Source organism: Ptychodera flava, chromosome 7 (genome assembly GCF_041260155.1).
Source record: "Ptychodera flava strain L36383 chromosome 7, AS_Pfla_20210202, whole genome shotgun sequence".
In the NCBI taxonomy this organism is placed as follows: Eukaryota; Metazoa; Hemichordata; class Enteropneusta; family Ptychoderidae; genus Ptychodera; species Ptychodera flava.
Genome location: NC_091934.1, coordinates 33,281,940 through 33,302,364, shown reverse-complemented (window position 1 = coordinate 33,302,364; position 20,425 = coordinate 33,281,940). Strand labels below are relative to the sequence as shown.

At 34.4% G+C, this 20,425-nt stretch overlaps 1 protein-coding gene across 1 annotated transcript; it reads right to left on the bottom strand.

Annotated features, from left to right (window-relative positions):
* On the bottom strand, positions 1–9,337 carry LOC139136209 (beta-galactoside alpha-2,6-sialyltransferase 2-like). Its single transcript, XM_070703949.1, has 4 exons — positions 8,775–9,337; positions 4,009–4,223; positions 3,296–3,467; positions 1–422 (listed from the first exon to the last, which is right to left on the bottom strand). Exons 1-4 carry the CDS (start codon positions 9,070–9,072, stop codon positions 178–180), a joined length of 930 nt encoding a protein of 309 aa, XP_070560050.1. The 5' UTR covers positions 9,073–9,337; the 3' UTR covers positions 1–177.
* Between the last annotated feature and the right edge of the window lie 11,088 nt (positions 9,338–20,425).

Sequence of the window (20,425 nt, the reverse complement as noted above, 5' to 3'; positions counted from 1 at the left end):
TGAGTGGTTAAAGTGCAAAAAAGATCAAATCAAATCAAACCATATGGTGTACATAGTTATTTCCTTTGGAACTGTTTCAACAGAAAACTTGTTTACGTATTCCTCGTTATTCCACAGTAAAACTCTTGTTCCCATCATGTTTTGTCACGACTGGATAGGCAACTTGAAATATCCTAATTAGACACAGTCGATCCGAGAAAAACCTGGTAGCGTTACCCGACCAATTTTCTGCACCGAGACTGCGCTTCCATTATTCATCTTCAACACAAGATGGCGCTCTGCATCTAGTGGGTGCCATGTTTCTTTCGGCTGAGGTGGACACGTGATATCGAAGTAATGACATGAAGAATGGACTTCCCTTCCTGGTTGAACGTAACCATACACATCGATTTCTTCGCACAGAGGTAGCATCAGTTGCACTCCTTAAGAACGTTCATATTAAATAGAATGTACATTTCATGTAGGCATGGAGCGACTGTTCGCGCATACAAACACAAAAGCACGCACACACCGAGACACAGTTCCTCTATCCACCGATGGACTGTGACCGAGAGAAGTGGATCGACCGAGAAGTAGACAGAAACCACACATGAACTGAAAATGTACACGTTTTTCATTATATATTGCATTTATGTGGAAATTTGAACCTTTGCCACATGTTTGCAACTTCATTGACAGTGTTATGATCAACATAATGAACAATATTCACCACAGATCAATTCTAAAGGTCGTTAAGTATTCAAATATTTAATTAGATGTAATTAGGTGAAATGAAAATAATTAATTTCTTTGAGTACTGTCATTGTATCACCACTTAATATAGCACGTGTAATATTGCCTTTGGTCAAGCTCTTCAAGCAATATATGCCGAACTGTGAAAACTTATTAGATAAGCAAATTATAAATTAGCTGACATGAAAATGCGAAATGACTTAAATATTGTTATAACCTGGTATAATCATCAATGTACATAGCATGTTTTGCCAACTTTGATCAAGTAAATCCCAGGATATATCCCTAATTAGGAAAGTTCATTAAATATACAAATTAGGGATTGGCTGAAATAAAAATGTTAAATGACTTTCAATGATGTTGTATCATAGTCTCGTTAATGTACATAGCAAGTTTCGTCAACTTTGGTCTAGTCAATACAGATAAATATCCCTAATTAAGGAAGTTCATCAAATATGCAAATTAGACATTGGCTGAAGTAAAATGCTTAACGACTTTCATTAATGTTGTATTATAGTATCTTAAATATATGTAGCAAATTCATCAACTTTGGTCGAGTCAATTCAGATATATATCTCTAATTAGAAATGAATCTCTAATTAGAAATGTTCATTACATATGCAAATAAGGAATTGGCTGAAGTAAAACTAATTAATGACTTTCAATAATGTTATATCATAGTCTCGTTAATGTACATAGCAAGTTTCGTCAACTTTGGTCTAGTCAATACAGATAAATATCCCTAATTAAGGAAGTTCATCAAATATGCAAATTAGACATTGGCTGAAGTAAAATGCTTAACGACTTTCATTAATGTTGTATTATAGTATCTTAAATATATGTAGCAAATTCATCAACTTTGGTCGAGTCAATTCAGATATATATCTCTAATTAGAAATGAATCTCTAATTAGAAATGTTCATTACATATGCAAATAAGGAATTGGCTGAAGTAAAACTAATTAATGACTTTCAATAATGTTATATCATAGTATCTTCAATGCACATAGCAAGTTTCATCAACTTTGGTCAAGTCAATTCAGATATATATAACTACTTAGGACAGTTCATTAAATATGCAAATAAGAAATTGGCTGCAAAAAATGCTTAATGACTTTCAATAATGTTATATCATAGTATCTTTAATGTACAAAGCCAGTTTCATTTATTTTGGTCAAGTCAATTCAAATATAAATCCCTAATTTCAAGTTCATTGAATATGCAAATTAGGAAATGGCCGAAGTAAAATTAAATGCTTAATAACTTTCAAGAATATTGTATCATAGTATCGTCAATACATGTAGCAAGTTTCATCAACTTTTGTCAAGTCAATTCAGATATGTATCCCTAATTAGGAAAGTTCATTAAATATGCATATTAGGAATTGGCCTATGTAAAAATGCTTAATGACTTTCAATAATGTTAATTTCACAGTATCTTTAATATACATACCAAGTTTCGTCAATTTGAATCTAGCCAATTCAGATATATATCCCTAATTAGGAAAGTTCATGAAATATGCAAATTAGCAATTATCTTTCATGCCAACCCTTAATATCTTTCATTGCTGATACGTTTTGATGTGATCAACATTTGTAGCAAATCTCATCAGATTGTGTTCTGTCATTCTCAATGTATATCCATTTTTTTCTAAAATCATTAATTATGCAAATGAGCAAAAAGTAAGCAAGCCACACCCGCCAAAAACTAATCAGTTCTTCCCATTTGCAAACTGAATCTATGTACCAGATTTGATTCTGATCTGATGAGCCGTTTTTAAGGTATCGAGCACACAGACAGACAGACAGACCCACAGACACACAGACACACAGACAGACAAACATCGCTGCGACATATGCTCACGTGTGTGAACACGTGAGCAAATCAAAAAGATATGCAAAGTTACACCTAGAGCCACACACATACATATTAGTATGCATACGAACATACATACATACATACATACATACATACATACATACATACATACATACATACATACATACATATATACATACATACATACATACATACATACATACATACATACATACATGCATGCATGCATGCACGCATGCGTACATACATACATACATATGTACATACGTACGTACGTACGTACAACCTCATCTCTGCTTGCAGCGAGACAAAATCAAAACATTCAGAGAAACATTTTACAGTCTGTACCAAAAAATCAAGATTCGTGCACAACTTTCACCATGCATGGCTAAACATACCCTGTTACATAAAGTTCAACCTCATGCGTGCTTTTGTGATACATGGGATCGTAATTGCCGGCGCCTTTCATGTAGATAAGGATAGCATCCCCTTACATTTTGGCAATGTTTATTTGTCATAGGAAAGCAAACTGGAATGTGAAAAATTCATTTTATCTTAAACGGAATCATCTGTTAACGTATTCAGCAAAGGTGTAATTTTTGATACCGTCGTCATTTTGTACACTTACTTTGTTTGAGTATTCCATGTTTTCTCGATATCATAAAAAGGTCAAAAAAGCGACTTTGTCCCTTTAAGGGGGACCTATGAATTTTGTAGAAACTCACCGATGAATCCAGATGAGGGAATATGGTTTGGTAGGGGTTTGTCATAGAACTCTTGGATAACATCCCATCCACGCCATAGTGAAACCGGGTTGACAACGTAAATGTGCTGGTTTGGGTGATCAGCGACCAAGTTCATGTATCCAGTCAGAAAAGCCTTACTTCGTTTCACCCACTATAAGGAAAAATATAACGTCAATAAAGTCGAGCTTCGCATAATTGATCAGCTTTTCGTTGCTATAGGCGCTTTAAATACAATTCTTTGTTTGACGTCCTCGTGCTGGTAGGTTTTCAGAGCAAATTAAGAAAAAATACAATGTTAACACTATTACAAATAAAAATATTATTTTTCTAAAAGAAACCAAATGAAAATTGAGCTTGTGTTAATACACTTGAGTTTTTAGTCTGTGTTTTTTCCCCTGGCTGGCTGGTAGGTTTTTTTCAAAAACTAAAAGACGGAAAACAAAGAATTTTCTTTCAGTGGCCTTTACCAAACTGACAAAGATGTCGTCGGGCGAAGTTCAGCCCTCGCAAACGGCATCGAGGTCATGTATACATACGGAACATCATGTCAAATCTACGCAAATACACCCGATCCGAACATTTTATACACAAAACCTATGCAAATACTTTGTATGCATACATTTTACCACAGGTTTCACAGATTTGCCTATCATTTTTAGACATATATAGTTTCTTGGTAAAGGACACGTTACCTGATAGATGTTTCCATTGTACGTTCCTCTGGTTGCCTTCCATGTCACTAACTTAGCGCCTTTTAATGTTTTGGCATGTTTTCTGAGTCGGTATGTGTAATCCGTCTTCTCCAGGTATTGATTGTTGATGATCCATACTGTTGTTTTGGTTCCAACGTCTTGTTCGTAACGTCTCAACGGGGCCAAGTTGAACCTTACAACAGCATTGTGTGAATCTAGGGGTTAACATTGAACAAAGTTATAGTCCGTGGGCTGGAGGGGTCCACCGTGCACCCCCCCCCCCCCATAAACCTACTACATGGGTATTTTTTGTTCTTTGGGATCTGCTGAACTAGGAAAAAGATGTTAACATTGAATATTTTGGGATGCACTATCTGTCTGCACTGGTTTTTGATTTGTATGTACTGCAGAAATGGCGAAAAATGGGTAGGGGTAGGGGGTACTATATCCTCCCCTAAATTGAGTAAACTAAACCTTACGTTTTTGGAAAGCTCAGATACTGCTCTTTCTCAGGAACACCAACTTTAGCAAAATTTATTTGTGTACATAGAATAGGACGATTTTAAAGTGAATTTTTTTGACAATTTTGACAATTTTGAAATTTTTTACCCAAAATACCATGTAACAATTGTGATTTACTTTTTATTAAGCAAAATTTTCACAACTTTTTGTGTTTAAATTATTTATTCCGATATATTAAACAAGAAAAAGTGTTAACATCAGATAATTAACTACACACTACTTCTCTGGAGTCAATTTTGAAAAGCGTGTGTCTGTATGGGGTGTGCAAAAGCTAGGGGTAAGGGTACAACATTCTTTCCTTGATGAAGTAAACTGGCTGAAAATGCCATATACCTTATAGTTTTAGAAAGCTTAGATACTGATCTTTCTAAGATGCATAAGGTTTTAGTAAAAAATATGACGTCATAGAATTAGATAACTTTAAATCGATTTTTCGTGTAATCCAGTATTTTTAACCGGAAGAAAATACGATAACTATTGATTCACCTCCCAATGAAGCAAATCAAACAGATTTACTAATTGCAATGTGCTGAAGAAGAAAATAAATGTCAAAATTGGGTATTTACAATGCATTATTGTCTCTACTCACTAAATTGCAAGTTTTGCTACATTGGTATATCATGAATGGGCATTTTATTGTTATGCAATGAACTAATGCACAGCCTTAAAAAGAAGACTTTAAAACGCGCACACATGGTCATATTGCTATTTTCTCCTTAAAGTAAATAGATTGTTGATGACTGTCTATTTTTATAATTTACTTTTGAAATATTTTTTTATATAATTTTGATAAGACGTATTTGGAAAATTGTCTATGCCTCCTTGTCTTACTTATACAGCAAGCATAAAAATCTAGTAGGCCGTGGGCTAGAGGGGGCGTCTACGTGCACCTCCCCCCCCCCACCCCAAAGGATAATAAACCTGTATTTTTCAGAAGCCTTGGGATCCCTAGAATAAGAAATAGGATTTTAACAGACAAAATATAGGGACCCAACAGCTGTTACGGTCATGTTTTGAAGGGTACCGCAGAATCACGATTTTGTGACTCTCATGGATTTTTGTCAAACCTGTCTTCATGTACGTCATCTGCTGAGCTTATTGTTTAACATGACCTGGCTTATGGGGTATCATTAGAAAGGTGATTTATTCTTCTTGAAAATGGTATATAGCAATATGCGATATCTTCTATAGTTTTCATGAAATAGGGCCATAATTTACCAATACCCCAAAGTTTATGTCGCAAATTACTGTTAAAACTAATCTAAATTCTACCAATTATTTACCTAGACATAATACAAAGGGCAATGCTGTGTATGAACTTTGTGTGAACTTTAACAGTAATATTTTGAAGGGTACTGCAAAATCAGTCAAAGTCAGAGTATTACCGACTCGCATATGTTTTTGTTAAATGTGTTGTCTTGTAAGTCATCTGCTGAGCTTACTTTTTACCATAGCCTAGCTTATGGGCTGCCATTGGAAAGACAATTTAGTTGGCTTTAAAATGACATATTGTAATATACAATGTCTTCTATAGTTTTTCATGAAAAAGGACATAACCTTACCTCATACCCCAAAGTTTTATGTCGTAAATTACTGTCAAAACTAGCATTTAATTTCGATAAATTCTGTAAAAAAGACAAACTTTGTATGAAACCTATTTTATTTGTTACAGAGCCATTTCCAACTATGGAAGATACCATTAACAGGATAATTATTGGGATTTGATAGCTGTTAGCATCACGGTTTGAAGGATAGCAGGATATGTTGCTGAAACCCGTGAAATTTTATTAAACAGGTTTCCATGAAATTTATCTGCCAACCTTTATTTATCAGTAAGCCAGATTGTAGGGTATCATTACAAAGATTTTATCACTCTTATTTTTAGCATATCATAAAGTGCATTATCATCTTAAGTTGTAATGAAATAGCAAAAAACTTACCCCAGCCCTTAGTATGATTTGCAAACTACATCTGTTCTAAAACTTTGCAGTTTGCGATTTTGGGATATGGGGTAAGTTTTGGTCTTATTTCATGAAAACTATTGAACATATTGCATATTACAATATGTCGGTCGCTTTTAGGCAAAAATTTTCTTTCCAATGATAGCCAATAAGATAGTTTAGAGTAAAAAGTAAGCTCAGCAGATGGCTTACAAGATGACACATTTAACAAAAACACATACGAGTGGGCAAGACTGTGACTTTACGGTACCCTTCAAAATATGACAGCAACAACCATTCAATCCCAATATTTTGTCTGTTAAAAGTCTATCTCATATTTTTGACATGTCTCTGTAGCGAATAAAACAGATTTCAAATCATTGTCTTTTGTAATATGTCTAGGTAAAAGTTTGGTAGAATTTGAAATCAGTAGTGACAGTAATTTGCAATATAAACGTAGGGGTATGGGGTAAGTTTTGGTCTTATTTCCTGAACACTAAAGAAGATTTTGTATATTACAATATGTCATATCAAAGAAAAAAACCTTTTTAATGATACCCCAATAGCCGACTTATGTTAAAAAATAAGCTCAGTAGATGATTTACAATAAGACAGATTTAACAAAAACGTATGCGAGTTGGCAATACCGTGATTTTGTGGTACCCTTCAAAATATAACTGTTACAGCTACAGCATCACAATATTTTTTCTGTTAAAAGTTCGTTTCAAGTTTCTAACATGAATCTGCAGCAAATAAACTAAATTTAATACAAATCATCGCCCTTTGTATTATATCCCGGTAAATAGTAGGCAGAATTTGAGATTAGTTTGACATTTGGAACATAAAACTTTGGGGTATGGGGTAAGTTGTGGTCCTATTTCATGAAAACTATAAAAGATATTGCATATTGCAATATATTATTTTAAAGAAGAGTAAATTAACTTTCTAATGATGCCCAACTTGCCACGTTATGTTAAAAAGTAAGCTCAGTAGGCGACTTACAAGAAGACAGGTTTAACGAAAATGTATGCGAGTTGGCAATACTGTGATTTTGCAGTACCATTCAAAATATGACTGTTACAGCTACAGCATCCGGATATTTTTGTGTTAAAAGTTTATTTCAAGTTTCTAACATGTACCTGTATCAAATAAAACAAATTTGATACAAAGCATTGCCTTTTGTATAATGTCTAGGTAAATAATTGGTAGAATTTAAGATTAGTTTTGACAGTAATTTACGACATAAAACTTTGGGGTATGGGGTAAGTTTTGGTCCTATTTCATGAAAACTATGAAGATATTGTATATTACAATATGTCATTTTAAAGCCAACTAAATTGTCAAAAAAATTCATTTTTAAAGTCGTCCTATTCTTAGTATGTACAAAAATTAATTTTGCTAAAGTTGGTGTTCCTCAGAAAGAGCAGTATCTGAACTTTCCAAAAATGTAAGGTTTGTGCTATTTCATGCTAGTTTACTCAATTTAGGGGAGGATATAGTACCCCCTACCCCTACCCATTTTTCGCCATCTTTTGCAGTATATACAAATCAAAAACCAATGCAGACAGGTAGTGCATCCCAAAATATCCAATGTTAACATCTTTTTTTTAGTTCAGTAGATCCCAAAGAACAAAAAATACCCATGTAGTAGGTTTATGGGGGGTGCGCGGTGGGCCCCTCCAGCCCACGGACTATTACCTTAGGTAGAGTACGCCTTGGGTACAGATATTCGGACTCTCAAATATTTACAATACATTTCTGATTTATCACTTACATGGGCTCATTTTGAAGTAAATGGAGTAAAAAATCTTTTTACCGTCTTATTTTTTTCATTATTTTAATCGAAGAAATTTTTAAACACAGAGTAAACACAGCTTTGGCGGCCATTTTGTACCATAAGTATCGGTATATGACAGGTAACGGGCATAGACGCCGAGCGGAATAGACCGACCACAGGTGACTATGGCCTAAATAAACTCAACAAGTGTATATCAAACGTCGTTCGTTTTAGGGTTGGTTATTTCAGGAGAGATTTGCCTGGCGACAACATGAGTCGAAAACTTGTGCTCTTTGTTAGTTACGACCAGGAGAGTGCCATTGGTGGCCTCTTCACTCACTACGGTTGGGAATTGAGCCGTCGACCGATGACAGAGCCAATGAAACAAAGACTCATTGATAGTAGCCTTGCATAATCTTTACATAAATCATTTCACAACCGTGGATTTACGAGAAGTTCAGAGCAGATTGAAGTGTGTTGTAAGTTATGTAGAATGATCATGATAGTTTAGGCGCCACGTTACTTACCTATTTCAACTCCTAGGTCAGAATTCTTCATTGACGTCGAGCTTCCCACTATTGCACATGACTTGTATAAAGGTGTTTCACCAATACTTGAGTCACTTTGGAAATATTTTGCGAGTCCAAGTTCTCTGATGGGACCTGTATTTCCGTCAAGAATTTTGATGAAGGCCTTGGTTTTCATCGTACACAGAGCATCCAGAGCGTCTGCGGTTGTCCGTCCTCTTAATCTTTCTCGAAACAGAGGAATGTCTGACAAGTTTTTGTTGAACATACTTTCGTATTGCTCTAGGTATGACGTCATTACCGCGTTTGATACATTGTAAATCGATTCCGTGTCCGCGACCACATTGTGAGCATTCAGGCTAATGCCCTTGCCTGAAAGACTTTTCTCACCATATAGTGCTGGTAGAGATGTGCCCGATATTGGAACATGTCTGTCATTGGTACTGCACCTGGCGATCTTGTCACGACCTTGGATGATGACAGTGAATGTCAAGATAAATCCAATGCAGGCCAAAAAGCAAAGTCGCTCCAAGTGTTGATATCTTGACGTGGCCGTCGGAGGAGTCACCTGTTCGATCCTAAGTTAAAGTGCGTGCTGTGCCGTGTGCAAATGTGTGTACAAACAAGTCAGGGCAAATCGTGCTCAGACTATATTGCTGGCTGATTTAGACCATGCCTACACGTACGTTTTAACAGATAAAAAAATAAACGGGGCCGCAATCATAAAATGGCGCCCCCACGGAAAAGTACAAAAAAACACAGTATTTCCTGCACGTACACACATCGTGATCATACAATAAACAAGCATAATGCCATTTACTTGAATGCACGACACACGATAGCCAACATTTTGTTGTTGTAATCTTTATTTTCTCTGTCATATGATTAATTTTTCAGAATGGCGGGAAATCTAAAATGATGTTAAAACGTTTGAATTTACATGCCACTTTCGACACTTATGACAGAGTTACACACTTTTTCAGTCTTTAATGGGTCTTATTCAAAGAAAACTGAGATCAGTTTAATTTATTACAGATTTGCAGCTATTGGGGCTTTAAAGGTACACTGAAGCAATGATTATGAGCATGTATCATCAGTTTCAAAAAATGACTGAAGAGCAATATTCCAAGACGCAGATATTTGGCTGTATTTATTTTATTGATTTATTATATAAATCAGAAACACTGTACCTTCCATTTGATTATTTGCGATGTATGGCAATTGGCTACTCCCATGACCTTACATTATGTCCTCAAATCACTCATTTGAGTACTGTAAAACCATTATTACGCAAGTAAACTGTGTCTTTTGAAAAAGTTTATTTATGAATGTCAACAAAAAATACCAGGATGCAAGGTCATGTTGGTCTTATGATTAAAAAGTGCTATTTATATATTTGTTAAAACCTGTCTACACTGAAGCTCTGTCAAAGCAATCTATTTCCCAATCATGTTCAGGACCGATCTGTAAACTGAGTGCCTATCTAAACCAAGACTTCAGTTTTGAGTTTTTTACTTCAGTAGTACCACAGGGAAGCCATGATAGACAAATAAACAAGTCAATAAATATAGACAATCAATAAACAAATAAATACACGAGCAAGTTGAATAAGAAGTGAAATATTTGACTGAACAACACATGCAATGTATATTACAGATTCAACATCTACAATACTACTCATGGAGTTTAGTTCGTTGTGCTGCTGACGTTGCATCTTAACTCTTTGAGCGCCAAAGTCTATTTTTGTCCCCTTTATAAAATAAACCCCAGTCAATTTTTCTCAGACTTTTGCCAAAATTTTGAGAAAAAAAGTGTAGCCAATGAAATGTGATGTCCATTTGGTCAAAAATTATCGAAAAATTACAGAAAAATTCATAAAATTGGTAAAACTTTAGACTAAAATTTTGGCGTGAGAAAATTACAGCGCTCAAAGGGTTAAAATATTGCATGTATTGATCAGTTAATTATTTCAATTCTTATTCAATTTATTGATTTCTCTTATCTTTATTTATTTGTTTGTTTTGCGTTTTTTATTGTATTTTTGTTTTGTTTGTTTATCTTGGCTCCCCTGTGGTTGTACAGAGTAGGTTATTAGCTCACAGTCAAACTTGAATTACACAGAGTGACGATGTTAAGAAAAGCAGACTATTGGATCGACCCCGGGAGTGATTTGTTTGACAGAAGTTTAATTTGCATGAAAGTCAATTGTCTCTATTAGCTGAAAAAGACATCCTCTGCAAGATTCGTGTGTATTCTTGTAGTCCGTGGGCTGGAGGGGCCCACCGTGCACCCCCCATAAACCTACTACATGGGTATTTTTTTGTTCTTTGGGATCTGCTGAACTAGAAAAAAGATGTTAACATTGGATATTTTGGGATGCACTACCTGTCTGCACTGGTTTTTGATTTGTATGTACCGCAAAAAATGGCGAAAAATGGGTAGGGGTAGGGGGTACTATATCCTCCCCTAAATCGAGTAAACTAGCATGAAATAGCACAAACCTTACATTTTTGGAAAGCTCAGATACTGCTCTTTCTGGGGAATACCAACTTTAGCAAAATTAATTTGTGTACATAGAATAGGACGACTTTAAAATGAGTTTTTTTGACAATTTTGAAATTTTTTACCCAAAATACCATGCAACAATTGTGATTTACTTTTTATTAAGCATCATTTTCACAACTTTTTGTGTTTAAATTATTTATTCCGACATATTAAACAAGAAAAAAAGTGTTAACATCAGATATTTAACTATACACTACTTCTCTTGCGTCAAATTTGAATTGCGTGTATCTGTATGGGGTGTGTAAAAGCTAGGGGTAGGGGTACAACATTCTTTCCTTGATGAAGTAAACTGGCTTGAAATGCCATATACCTTATAGTTTTAGAAAGCTTAGATACTGGTCTTTCTAAAATGCATAAGGTTTTAGTAAAAAAATATGACGTCATAGAATTGGATAACTTTAAATCGATTTTTTCTGGTAATTCAGCAATTTTAACCGGAAGAAAATACGATTGATGATTGATGGATGTTGTTTACTAATTGCAATGTGCTGAAGAAGAAAATAAATGTCAAAATTAGGTATTTACAATGCATTATTGTCTCTACTCACTAAAATTGCAAGTTTTGCTACATTGGTATATCGTGAATGGGCATTTTATTGTTATGCAATGAAATAATGCACAGCCTTAAAAAGAAGACTTTATAACGCACACACACAGTCATATTGCCATTTTCTCCTTAAAGTAAATAAATTGTTGATGACTGTCTATTTTTATAATTTACTTTTTAAATATTTTTTTATAAAATAATTTTGATAAGACGTATTTGGAAAATTGTCTATGCCTCCTTGTCTTACTTATACACCAAGCATTACTAACAATCTATTAGGCTGCGGGCTAGAGGGGGCGTCTATGTGCACCTCCCCCCCCCCCACCGCACAGGATAACAAACCTGTATTTTTCAGAAGCCTTGGGATCCCTAGAATAAGAAATAGGATTTTAACGGACAAAATATAGGGACTCAATAGCTGTTACGGTCATGTTTTGAAGGGTACCGCAAAATCACGATTTTGTGACCCACATGGATTTTTGTCAAATCTGTCTTCATGTACGTCATCTGCTGAGCTTACTGTTTAACATGACCTGACTTATGGGGTGTCATTAGAAAGGTGATTTATTCTTCTTAAAAATGGTATATAGCAATATGTAATATCTTCTATAGTTTTCATGAAATAGGGCCATAATTTACCCCATACCCCAAAGTTTATGTCGCAAATTACTGTCAAAACTAATCTAAATTCTACCAATTATTTACCTAGACATAATACAAAGGGCAATGCTGTGTATTAACTTTGTGTTATTTGCTACAGGTACATGTTAGAAACCTGAAATAAACTTTTGACAGAAAAAATATTGGGATCCTGTAGCTGTAACAGTCATATTTTGAAGGGTTCCGCAAAATCACAGTATTACTGAATCACATTCGTTTTTGTTAAACCTGTCTTCTTGTAAGTTTTCTGCTGAGCTTATTTTGAACATAAAGAGGCATATGCGGTATCATTTGAAAGTTAATTTACTTTTCTTGAAAATGATTTATTGCAATATGCAATATCTTCTATAGTTTTCATGGAATGAGACCAAAACCTACCCCATACCCCAAAGTTTTATGTCGCAAGTTACAGTCAAAACTAATGTCAAATTCTACCAATTATTTTCCTAGACACTTTACAAAAGGCAATGCTTTGTATAAAATATATTTTATTTGGTACAGGGACATGTCAAAAATATGAGTTAGACTTTTAACAGACAAAATATTGGGATTGAATGACTGTTACTTGCATGTTTTGAAGTATACCGTGAAGTCAGAGTATTACCGACTCGCATATGTTTTGTTAAATGTATCGTCTTGTAAGTCATCTGCTGAGCTTACCTTTTACCACAACCTAACATGTGGGCTGCCATTAGAAAGACAATTTATTTGGCTTTAAAATGACATATTGTAATATACAATATCTTCTATAGTTTTCATGAAATAGGACCAAATCTTACCCCATACCCCAAAGTTTTATGTCGTAAATTACTGTCAAAACTAATCTTAAATTCTACCAATTATTTACCTAGACATTATACAAAAGGCAATGCTTTGTATCAAATTGTTTTATTTGATACAGGTACATGTTAGAAACTCGAAATAAACTTTTAACACAAAAATATCCGGATGCTGTAGCTGTAACAGTCATATTTTGAATGGTATTGCAAAATCACAATATTGCCAACTCGCATACATTTTCGTTAAACCTGTCTTTTGTAAGTCGCCTACTGAGCTTAATTTTTATTATAACGTAGCAAGTTGGGCATCATTAGAAGTTAATTTACTCTTCTTTAAAATAATGTATTGCAATATGCAATATCTTTTACAATTTTCATGAAATGGGACCACAACTTACCCCACACCCCAAATTTTTATGTACCAAATTACAGTCAAAACTAATCTCAAATTCTGCCAACTATTTACAGGGACATAATACAAAGGGCAATGATTTGTATTAAATTTAGTTTATTTGCTACAGGTTCATGTTAGAAACTTGAAACGAACTTTTAACAGAAAAAATATTGTGATGCTGTAGCTGTAACAGTAATATTTTGAAGGGTACCACAAAATTATGGTATTGCTAACTCGCATACGTTTTTGTTTAACCTGTCTTATTGTAAGTCATCTGCTGAGCTTATTTTTTTAACATAAGTTGACTATTGGGGTATCATTAAAAAGGTTTTTTTTCCTATGATATAACATATTGTAATATACAATATCTTCTTTAGTGTTCAGGAAATAAGACCAAAACTTACCCCATACCACTAAGTTTATATTGCAAATTACTGTCACTACTGATTTCAAATTCTACCAAACTTTTACCTAGACATATTACAAAAGACAATGATTTGTATGAAATCTGTTTTATTTGCTACAGAGACATGTCACAAATATGAGATAGACCTTTAACAGACAAAATACTGGGATTGAATGGTTGCTGCTGTCATGTTTTGAAGGGTACCGTAAAGTCACAGTCAAGCCCACCCGTATGTGTTTTGTTAAATGTGTCATCTTTTAAGTCATCTGCTGAGCTTACTTTTTACTCTAACCTATCTTATGGGCTATCATTGGAAAGACAATTTTTGCCAGAAAGCGACCGACATATTGTAATATGTAACATCTTCAATAGTTTTCATGAAATAGAACCAAAACTTACCCCATATCCCAAATTCGCAAACTGCAAAGTTTTAGAACAGATGTAGTTTGCAAATCAAACTACGGGCTGGGGTGATGAGGTTTTTTGCTATTTCATTACAACTTAAGATGATAATGCACTTTACGATATGCTAAAAATAAGAGTGATAAAATCTTTGTAATGATACCCTACAATCTGGCTTACTGATAAAATAAAGGTTGGCAGATAAATTTCATGGAAACCTGTTTAATAAAATTTCACGGGTTTCAGCAACATATCCTGCTATCCTTCAAACCATGATGCTAACAGCTATTAAATCGCAATAATTATCCTGTTAATGGTATCTTTCATAGTTGGAAATGTGTCTGTTACAAATAAAATAGGTTTCATACAAAGTTTGTCTTTTTTATAGAATTTTTCAAAATTAAATGCTAGTTTTGACAGTAATTTACGACATAAAACTTTGGGGTATGGGGTAAGATTTGGTCCTATTTCATGAAAACTCTAGAAGATATTGTATATTACAATATGTCATTTTAAAGCCAAATAAATTGTCTTTCCAATGGCAGCCCATAAGCTAGGTTGTGGTAAAAGTAAGCTGAGCAGATGACTTACAAGATGACACATTTAACAAAAACATATGCGAGTCAGTAATACTCTGACTTCACGTTACCCTTCAAAACATGCAAGTAAAAGTCACTCAATCCCAATATTTTGTCTGTTAAAAGTCTAACTCATATTTTTGACATGTCCCTGTACCAAATAAAATATATTTTATGCAAAGCATTGCCTTTTGTAAAGTGTCTAGGAAAATAATTGGTAGAATTTGACATTAGTTTTGACTGTAACTTGCGACATAAAACTTTGGGGTATGGGGTAGGTTTTGGTCTCATTCCATGAAAACTATAGAAGATATTGCATATTGCAATAAATCATTTTCAAGAAAAGTAAATTAACTTTCAAATGATACCGCATATGCCTCTCTATGTTCAAAATAAGCTCAGCAGAAGACTTACAAGAAGACAGGTTTTAACAGGTTTTAACAAAAACGAATGTGATTCAGTAATAATGTGATTTTGCGGAACCCTTCAAAATATGACTGTTACAGCTACAGGATCCCTATATTTAATCTGTCAAAAGTTTATTTCAGGTTTCTAACATGTACCTGTAGCAAATAACACAAAGTTAATACACAGCATTGCCCTTTGTATTATGTCTAGGTAGATAATTGGTAGAATTTAGATTAGTTTTGACAGTAATTTGCGACATAAACTTTGGGGTATGGGGTAAATTATGGCCCTATTTCATGAAAACTATAGAAGATATTACATATTGCTATATACCATTTTTAAGAAGAATAAATCACCTTTCCAATGATACCCTATAAATCAGGTCATGTTAAACAGTAAGCTCAGCAGATGACGTACATGAAGACAGATTTGACAAAAATCCATGTGGGTCACAAAATCGTGATTTTGCGGTACCCTTCCAAACATGACCGTAACAGCTATTGAGTCCCTATATTTTGTCCGTTAAAATCCTATTTCTTATTCTAGGGATCCCAAGGCTTCTGAAAAATACAGGTTTGTTATCCTGTGCGGGTGGGGGGTGCACGTAGACGCCCCCTCTAGCCCGCGGCCTAATAGATTGTTAGTAATGCTTGGTGTATAAGTAAGACAAGGAGGCATAGACGATTTTCCAAATACGTCTTATCAAAATTATTTTGTAAAAAAATATTTAAAAAGTAAATTATAAAAATAGACAGTCATCAACAATCTATTTACTTATAACTTTAGGAGAAAATGGCAATATGACTATGTGTGTGCGTTTTAAAGTCTTCTTTTTTAGGCTGTGCATTAGTTCATTGCATAACAATAAAATGCCCATTCACGATATACCAATGTAGCAAAACTTGCAATTTTAGTGAGTAGAGACAATAATGCATTGTAAATACCCAATTTTGACATTTATTTTCTTTTTCAGCACATTGCAATTAGTAAATAACATCCATAAATCTGTTTGACTTGCTTCATTGGGAGGAAATAATAGTTATCGTATTTTCTTCCGATTAAAATTGCTGAAGTACCAGAAAAAAATCGATTTAAAGTTATCCAATTCTATGACGTCATATTTTTTTACTAAAACCTTATGCATTTTAGAAAGACCAGTATCTAAGCTTTCTAAAACTATAAGGTATATGGCATTTCAAGCCAGTTTACTTCATCAAGGAAAGAATGTTGTACCCCTACCCCTAGCTTTTGTACACCCCATACAGATACACGCAATTCAAATTTGACGCAAGAGAAGTAGTGTATAGTTAAATATCTGATGTTAACACTTTTTTTCTTGTTAAATTTGCGAAATAAATAATTTAAACACAAAAAGTTGTGAAAATTTTGCTTAATAAAAAGTAAATCACAATTGTTGCATGGTATTTTGGGTAAAAAATTTCAAAATTGTCAAAAAAATTCATTTTAAAGTCGTCCTATTCTATGTACACAAATTAATTTTGCTAAAGTTGGTATTCCCCAGAAAGAGCAGTATCTGAGCTTTCCAAAAATGTAAGGTTTGTGCTATTTCATGCTAGTTTACTCGATTTAGGGGAGGATATAGTACCCCCTACCCCTACCCATTTTTCGCCATTTTTTGCGGTACATACAAATCAAAAACCAGTGCAGACAGGTAGTGCATCCCAAAATATCCAATGTTAACATCTTTTTTCTAGTTCAGCAGATCCCAAAGAACAAAAAAATACCCATGTAGTAGGTTTATGGGGGGGTGCACGGTGGGCCCCTCCAGCCCACGGACTATTGTCATGAACACTGCGCACCGAACGGCGCGACATGGAGTGGTTCACGTGGAACGAGCTTTCAGTTAGTCAATTGCTATTCACAACCCCCCACCCCTCTCCCACCCCTATGCCCAGTTCGAAAAACGGGTTTTTAGTCCGAGAATGTACTTCAGGCTTAGATGAGATCACAGTTTGTAATTTGAGCGGTTGGGTCTTTTTCTCTAATTTTGAAATACCTCTTCTTCCTGTTTAGCGTTTTGTGTGTTTGGGGACGGCACATCAACACATTGAATTTACCAATACGATATATACGATAATGGAATGTATCGTTTAGGTTGTGTGTGAGCTGTTTGATTGGATACACTTTAGTACGGATTTTGTTGAACACACAGAAGAAGGAAAAAAGAACATGTCTTGATGTGATGAGGAGGGTGAAAAGAAATAAATTTACTTTTTCTTATAACAAAATCATTAGGGTAAATTAAGCCAAAGAATAAGAGTTCCGATGAAGAAATATGTTGCCATAGAGCATTTTACCTTTCACGACATTTCATAGTTGACTATCGGAATACAACATGAAGTTTGAGAATTATCAAAATAAAGCTAAAAATCTTCTCAGGTTGAAGTTGCTGGATTTCCTTTCGTTCAGTTGGCAGTGTAGAGTATATAGTATGCAATGTATAGTATATAGAATGCGTGCTCTTAATAAATATGACAGATTGTTCGCTGACTAATCTTAGCTATTGCTGCATTCGTCGTCCATCTACAAGTCAAGGGCCGACTTGCAGCGATTTGGGTATCCACTTGGTCGGCAGAATCTTATAATTAAATAATGCAGATAAACTCCCTAAGTTGCTGTGAATAGTGACAATCGACCAATCAGATATGACCTTGCAAACACGCTTCAAGTCAGCCGCAAGTCAAAGCTGATAGGCTTATTATGCGCAGACGAAAACCATTTTGCATCAACATTCTCATATTGCGATATCGAACTTTTATGATCCGAGTCCAGTGTTTCCATGACCAGAAGTCGTTAAATAAGTAACGAGTAATAAACTGATTTGGTAAGGAATAAGATGTTGTATACCGCCAGTTACACATGAAAACAACTAAGATGCATTTCTTTAACTTTATGAGAATTTTATTAGAGATCCCAATATAGACGTAAACATATCACTGAGTACAGATCTCTTTGGCAGGCCTATGGAAACAAGTTCGTGAAAAATTAACACTAGCACGGTATGCAAAAACGAATTATATAAAATAACAATAAAACTAAGATAATGCATTATATTCATAAAATTGTTTTATACCCTATATCATAATAGATACATATTCCAGTGTTTCTCTTTGATTTAATTCAATTTAACATATTTCTCATGCATATACTGAACAGAAACTACCGAGTAGTTGTTGCCATGGTGACCATGATAATGCTTGTACATATATATATATATATATATATATATATATATATATATATATATATATATATAAATACATATATATATATATAAATGACCTTAAAGTTTGCATATTTTGCGGTAAAGCAAAGAAATGTATATTCACAAATAATCACAAATTGTACCATAAAATAATGTAGACTGTTACATAATCATTTATTAAACTAACAATGCTATTCGGAATTCTTATAAATATTAAATCTCACTAGACCTACTCGAGTGTCAAAATATACGCAAAATACTATTTGCAAAATTGTCTTTCCCTGTAAACGCACTTTCTTCATAAAAACATTAGAAATTTGTGGACTTTTTATCAATGTGAATGCTGAATATAGGTCAGAGCTTTGACATTATCTCACGTCGGTGTATACACGTATAGAAAATTCTTGAATCCAAGAGATGGAGGAGTTGCTGAGAGAGAGAGAGAGACACAGAGAGAGAGACAGAGAGAGAGACAGAGAGACAGACAGACAGACAGACAGACAGACAGACACAAAGAAAAAACGAAGAGACGAGGAATTGCTTATTGCCGTTTTCACTGATACTGTTTTTGTCTCAGTTTTTTGTTACACAAACTTGAGAAATTCTTACGTTGATCTTTGATTCACTTGCAAATGAAATGCAAATACAAAGGACACTTCACTGGTGGATAAGACTAACCAAATACCAGTCTACATATGTGAATCCAGAAATGAAACGAGAATAGACAAACTACGTGAAAATATTTTAATTTTGGCTCTGAAAATTCTTTACAAATCAAGGCACTGTGTAGTGTATGTTTATTAGCAAATTGACGGAAGACAAGATCACAAGTAAGACGGAAGACTCTTACTGCTATTATACTCAATGCTACTATTTCATTTTAATTCCATATAAGCTTAATGAATACAAATCGACATGGCAAGGCCAACTGAGGGCGCACTAATGATCGCATTGTTATCTACAAATTTCGATGTTATAACATTTAGATCACGTTGAAGGATACGACAGGCTACCAAGACCTAATCGGGACTCCGGGCGCCGTCGAATTGAAAGTAATGCTGCCACCAGTGGGGAGACTCAGCGCGGGACGTTTTCATTGTTTTGGGTGTTCTGCCATTAGGCCAAAGTAATGAAATTCTTTGTTTTGCGTCCCCGCCCGCTTAGGTTTTTTAAGTTTTCATGAATAACACACACAGTGTATTTGAATAGGAAATTTTAGGACATACCCGCTTAGCTTTTCTGAACTAAAAAGTTTGTTACAATTTTTTATTTGCTGCAATCAAATTACATTGTGTTAATTTTCTTGCGTATGTTTCTCAGCCGCTTACTAGGCGCGTACCTTTTCCCATTTTGAGTGGACGCAAAACAAAGAATTTAATTACTTTGGCCTTATTGTTACTTTAAGGAACGCTTGTTATATCGTATTTATGGTGCAGACAGGCGAAATGCTTGATATACATTCAGAATATTTACGTATATGGACATCTATGGAACACCACAATAGTGGTATACGTAACGTATATATTTGTATATGGAATGTATCAATATTTTGATATATGTAATGTATATCTATGCAGAACAAGAGTATACGTAATGCATATCTTTGCAGAACAAGAGTACAATAATTATGCATTTTATATGTATACTTACGTGTATATTTAATGTATTTAAAAACTGTACATAATC